The sequence below is a fragment of the Etheostoma cragini genome, chromosome 9, assembly GCF_013103735.1.
Source record: "Etheostoma cragini isolate CJK2018 chromosome 9, CSU_Ecrag_1.0, whole genome shotgun sequence".
NCBI lineage: Eukaryota > Metazoa > Chordata > Actinopteri > Perciformes > Percidae > Etheostoma > Etheostoma cragini.
Genome location: NC_048415.1, coordinates 13,255,726 through 13,260,960, shown reverse-complemented (window position 1 = coordinate 13,260,960; position 5,235 = coordinate 13,255,726). Strand labels below are relative to the sequence as shown.

Genomic DNA, 5,235 nt, shown 5'->3' with positions numbered 1-5,235 from the left:
AAAAAGAAAACAGTTAATACACTGTATTTCTTTTATCACATAATTATTTAAAAAATGTATAAATATATTATCATCATCCCTGAACTTACAGCTCTTATAACTTGTTTCATCTTCGTCATCCTGTCAGCATTCTCAGGAGCATTTTTTATTTTCAGAAGGGCCTCCTGCATTCCCTCAGTTCTTACTCCAAGCTGCAAAAAAGGAAAAACATCATTTGATAGGTAAGTATTATCATAATTATCATTAAAATATTGCATACAAGGTGCATATAGCCAACATAATGAAGTGTGTTGACAGACAAAATTTTAATCTCCTACATTAAAGTTAGGATTCATGGCATTTGTAAACAGCCTGAGATGTAGACATTAATTTCAAAGTTCAGCTAAATTCCCTTTTTGCTGTTTTGATTTGATACATTTGCAATGTGCAAGGGTGTATAAGATGGGAGACACTTGCCAGATATATAAGAGGATTTAATTTTTTGTTAATCAGCTATGTAAGACATGACTGTCATACCTCAAGGACATCAGCGTGAGCTCCTGCAAAGTAAGTGCGAGCTTTGGCCACAATGGCTCTTGGAAGAACAGTTGCCGCATCGTTAACATAGAAGGCGCTGGCAGCAGCACCCATCATCCAGGGGTCTGTAGGGCAAAATATGAGAACCATCAAAACCCGTGTTTTAATCTTAAAAACTCTGATGAAAAATTATTCTCCTGTTGTGCTCTTACTGTGGTAGGTATCAAAATAGAAAGCTCTGCTGTATCGATAGCTCATTCTGTCAAATTTAGGGTTAAGGATCTTCACAGCAACGTTACAGGCAGCAGCACTGAAAGTAGAACGATAAAATACATGAGATTATTGGTGCTGATGTTTAAATAACAACCCAAAACCTGCTTAATGAAATATTATGTAAGTTCTTACACAGAGGCAAAATCAGGAGCGGTGTTCTTGGTCATGGCCTTCATGTAAGAGTAGACAAAGCTAGCGATCTGCAGATTACTTTCTTTCAAGAGAACATTGGCGAGAGTAGTCACCAGACCCATGGGCATCTTGGTCTCAAACAGTACGATAGCAGAAACCATACGTAGCTCTGGGTGAAGAGCCTTGTCCATGAACAGCTGAACAGCCCATTCCTGGATCTAATTTACAAAGATGAATGTTATAAATGGAACATATCTAAGTGTATTTATTGTGAGTAATTAAAAGAATTGCAAAATGTAGTCTCACCATCTTGGGCTCCTTCTTAGCAATGTTTCTCAGGGCCAAAACAGCATCAATGTGAACTCTGTGAGGCAGGCCAGCAGCAGCAGCACTTCCAAAGCCAGGCAGGAGCTTCATGATTGGCTTCAGGCTGGCAGGATGTCCAGCATTACCCATGACTTTGAGAGTGACAATGACCTTCTCCATTTCCCCTCTGGCAACAGCCTGGATAGCAAGTTCATGGATGGGCTGTGGGAGCAACACAAAAACACTGTGTCACTGATGTTAGAACTTTAAATTATATGAAATATGTAAAAAAAAAAGATACATACCCTCATTAGCTCAGCTGGGCAATTTGGGTTCTCTGCACAGTATTTAGCAACCAGGGTGCCATAGCCCAGCATGGCAACCTCACGCAGAACTGGGTTTTCTTGTATCTTGGGGTTCATGGCCATTTCCTAAGGAGTGGTGAAAATAAAGAACTGATTAGATGTCCCAGTTCTCAAATCCTTACAAATACTCAAGAAAATGTTTAACATTTACTTGCCTCTGCAAGCTTGATAACCTCCAGGTCGGCTGTCACCATGTGGACAGATGCCAGAAGTGCTTGAGCAGCTTCGGTAACAGTCACCTCCCCAGCGAGGAACTTCTCCTTAAAGAACTTCAAAGCAGCATGAGTACCAATGGCAGGGACAGCATTTAGGATCCAGTGCCTTGGAAAGAGGAATATTACATTATCATATTGTCCATGTTATGTTTTTTTTCATGGCTCTTCTCCGAATAAAAGTCACAGTTACCTGTAGTCGGCTTTAGCTTTGAACCTAGTCCAGACGGCCTCAATACTCTCAAATCTGGCCACACGCAGCAGCTGGATGAGCTCAATGAATTTCAGAGGGGCGTCTTCGTGGACCATGGCCATATTAAAAGTCACCAGGTGGTTTAGAATCTCAACAATCTGTCATTAAAATAAACAATTTTCATCTTAAAATTTGCTGCCACAGGATGAATTCTGAAAACAAAGGGAATATTTCATGAAGTACCTGTGCCTCGGCATTGCTGATCCTCAGTAGCTGAATGGGTGTCTGAAGAAGCTCCCTGTCAAAAATGTACTGCAGGGATCCACGGGGAACATATGGAATATCAGCTCTGATGTGCTCCACTGCCGCCTTCGCAATCTCAATGAAGGTCAGGATTTGCCTGTAATTATACATCAGCCCTACATCAATCTGCAGTGATATTTTGTGCAAAGCATAGCGCTGACCACACTGTTATTTTACTCTTATTTTTCATTTAAACCACATACTTAGCCTCCATCTGGGCAGCGCCATTCATGATGTTGATGGGTGAGAACTGGAGGAGTTCTGTAGCAGTTGCCTCCAAGATCAAAGCACCCGTGGCTGCTGGCTTCATGATGTAGCTAAAAGCAGCGGCTCCGTTCATGGTCTTTCCCCTCTGCATTGACAAGACCCACAATATTGTCAAACCAGCAGTGTACTGTTTTTGAGAATATGAGGTCAGAGGGAAATGCACTTACAGCTTCACACTCAGCACATCTCTCTGTGTAAGCCAAGCCAATGTCTTTTACGATTCTCTCCTGGCAGTTGTTCAGGTCCTTAGTCTTAGTCAACAGGATGCGGTCAGCCTTTGTGTCCTCACTGATGACATACTGGGTATTGCACACACCCTGCACTCCAGGCTAGTTCACAAAAATACAAACAGCTCAAGCAATGTAGCATTTTGTGGGTGGAACTCCATGAAAATTAGTTCTTTGTACCTCTTGCAGCTCATAGACATTCTGAGTCTTCTTGATATTCAGCTGCAAGATGTTGAGGATTCCTCTGTGGACATTCAGCACGGTTTCAGAGATGGCAGCCGGTGCAAACACTTTGCCGACAACACCGTTTGAATACTCAAACTTGATGGGTGTTGAGAGCTGAGCAGCCAGGGCCGAGGTGAGCTTGGTGGCTGGCATGAAAGCATCTTTGGGCCAGATGCCACTGTACTCAAAGATTTCTGGGTCTACAAGCTGTAAGGAGGAGTGACAGTTTTTGTGAGTTGAAGACTTTATGGTTTAGAAGTCACATACATGGAATATCATTATTCTAGTCCATTGACTAACCCTGACCCTAGTTATTCATCATAAACAAATTGTATTCAAACATATGGCTGGTGATGGTGCAATGGATATGACACATTTGGTCTGGGAAATCTGGGTTCAATTCCCACTGCAATACATTAACCAATAGGTCCCTGAGCAAGACACTTAACCCATAGTTGCTCCAGAGGTGTGCAGCCTGTGACACTTATATAGCAAATGAAAGTTGCTTGCCTTTGGATAAAAAGCTTTAGCTAAATGACAAAAAAAACAATTTCCCATTTGTTTGGGATCAATGTCTATCTATCTATTTATCTATCATGTAATGAAATGCTAATGTTGTTTACCTTCAGCACTAAGGTGTTGGCATCTGCGGCAATGACATGAACTTTGCTGATGACTTTCACTCCGGCGCGTGCCAGACCCTCCTCAGGAAGGCCGCCCATAATAAAGGCCTCATATTTGTAGATGTAGGTCTTTCCAGTGGCAAACTCTGGAGCTGCAATAATAGATAAGAAAACAAACTAGGGAAATAGTTTTCACTTCAATTAAATGTTGAAACTGAGAAACAGAGTCTTTCTATATTTACACAACAGAATTACATTTTTAACATGATAGAATAACAACTTACCAAAGTTGACCTGGTTACCCGCTACAAAATAGGAAATAAATGTTATTTTTATGTCCTCAGGGGACAATTTAAATAATCACTTAAAACAGTCGAAAGGGAAATAACAATCTTTAAAAGGTAGGTTATCACTAAATTAACATAAATCAAAGTATGTGGTGTTCTCTGGTGTCAGTGGTAATTGGGAAATAAAGCTGATTTTAAATGGAATTGATGATGAAAGAGTATATAAAAAGATCAGAAACTGTTTGAAGTTGCATGTATTATATATCAAACAGAAACTATTCTCTAATGTAAATATATTGCTATTCCTCTATTTTTTTGAATTAACCAACAAGCAAGGGGATAAAACTGAACTCAATGTATAATTTTTTGTTCTAGCATATCAACAAAATTGCACTTTCAGTAAGTGCAGTTTCTTATTTTTGTCCTAATAAACACAATATCAGTGGATAGTTGCTGCCGCATACTCATCTGCATGTCTATTTTCTCATTGTTCAAGAAAAACTACATTTTCAGAACTTTAATTTAAAGTTAAATCTAAGTTGATTTAGTTTAAAATAAAAAAAAGAATTACTTACCCACAAGGGCCACAGTGAAGGCTAGCACAAGCACCCTCATGACTGGTGATAGTGGACGACTGCAACCAGGGGCTTCCTTATAGCCAGTTTTGGCTGGCTGTGTGCCCATTAAAATGTATCATTAACTAAATATCAGCTTTCATTGTCATTGATGTTACCATGCCCTGACCCTGTAGATAAGTCAAATTAAGTAAAACACGAAGGAAAATGTCACCGACAGGGTCGTATCCAGGGTTTTAAAATTAGTGAGGTCTAGATTTTTTCTTTTAATGGAGCTAATTAACTGCACTTTTGGACCAGCGAGATTCATACCAAAACGTGTGTCTATGAAAATGACACCTACCAACATAACCCAAGTTTGTGTGTGTGTGTGTGTGTGTGTGTGTGTGTGTTTGTGTGTGTGTGTTTGTGTCTGTGTGTGTCTGTGTGTGTGTTTATACCTACATCACAAACAGTGGTCTTTCTGTGCTCCTCAGTGCAACCCCTCAGTTGTTGACGTAGTCGATAGATACGTGACTGGAAACATTATTTTACACAGCTTTGGTAGCTCAATGCATTGACCATTAGACTTGTGTGACATTGCATCATGCATTTTTGCCACAAGATCAAAACCAGCTCGATCCAAACTTGAATAATTACATTGTTTTCTGCCTTTTATTTTTTTGTAGGTGGCTGTGATGTGGTGCTTACTTAAACAAACATTTTGGCAACTGTAGATTTGGGAAAGGATT

General features: G+C 40.1%; 1 protein-coding gene across 2 annotated transcripts in view; it reads right to left on the bottom strand.

The window, feature by feature from the left end:
- Window positions 1–4,587, bottom strand: part of LOC117950622 (vitellogenin-2-like) — a 40,161-nt gene extending 35,574 nt beyond the window's left edge. Inside the window, exons 1-15 of one of the 2 annotated variants that reach the window (XM_034881871.1) lie at window positions 4,505–4,587; window positions 3,927–3,947; window positions 3,643–3,794; window positions 2,975–3,226; window positions 2,735–2,896; window positions 2,504–2,652; window positions 2,241–2,397; window positions 1,998–2,155; window positions 1,748–1,913; window positions 1,533–1,658; window positions 1,228–1,449; window positions 922–1,139; window positions 729–826; window positions 517–641; window positions 90–191 (exon numbers count right to left, since the gene is read on the bottom strand). In XM_034881871.1, the coding sequence (XP_034737762.1) occupies window positions 90–191; window positions 517–641; window positions 729–826; window positions 922–1,139; window positions 1,228–1,449; window positions 1,533–1,658; window positions 1,748–1,913; window positions 1,998–2,155; window positions 2,241–2,397; window positions 2,504–2,652; window positions 2,735–2,896; window positions 2,975–3,226; window positions 3,643–3,794; window positions 3,927–3,947; window positions 4,505–4,544 (2,148 nt within the window). In that variant the 5' untranslated portion in view covers window positions 4,545–4,587. Of the gene's footprint in view, window positions 1–89; window positions 192–516; window positions 642–728; window positions 827–921; window positions 1,140–1,227; window positions 1,450–1,532; window positions 1,659–1,747; window positions 1,914–1,997; window positions 2,156–2,240; window positions 2,398–2,503; window positions 2,667–2,734; window positions 2,897–2,974; window positions 3,227–3,642; window positions 3,795–3,926; window positions 3,948–4,504 lie in introns of those variants that run through there. The other variant, XM_034881869.1, reaches the window with a different exon arrangement.
- Window positions 4,588–5,235: the final 648 nt, after the last annotated feature.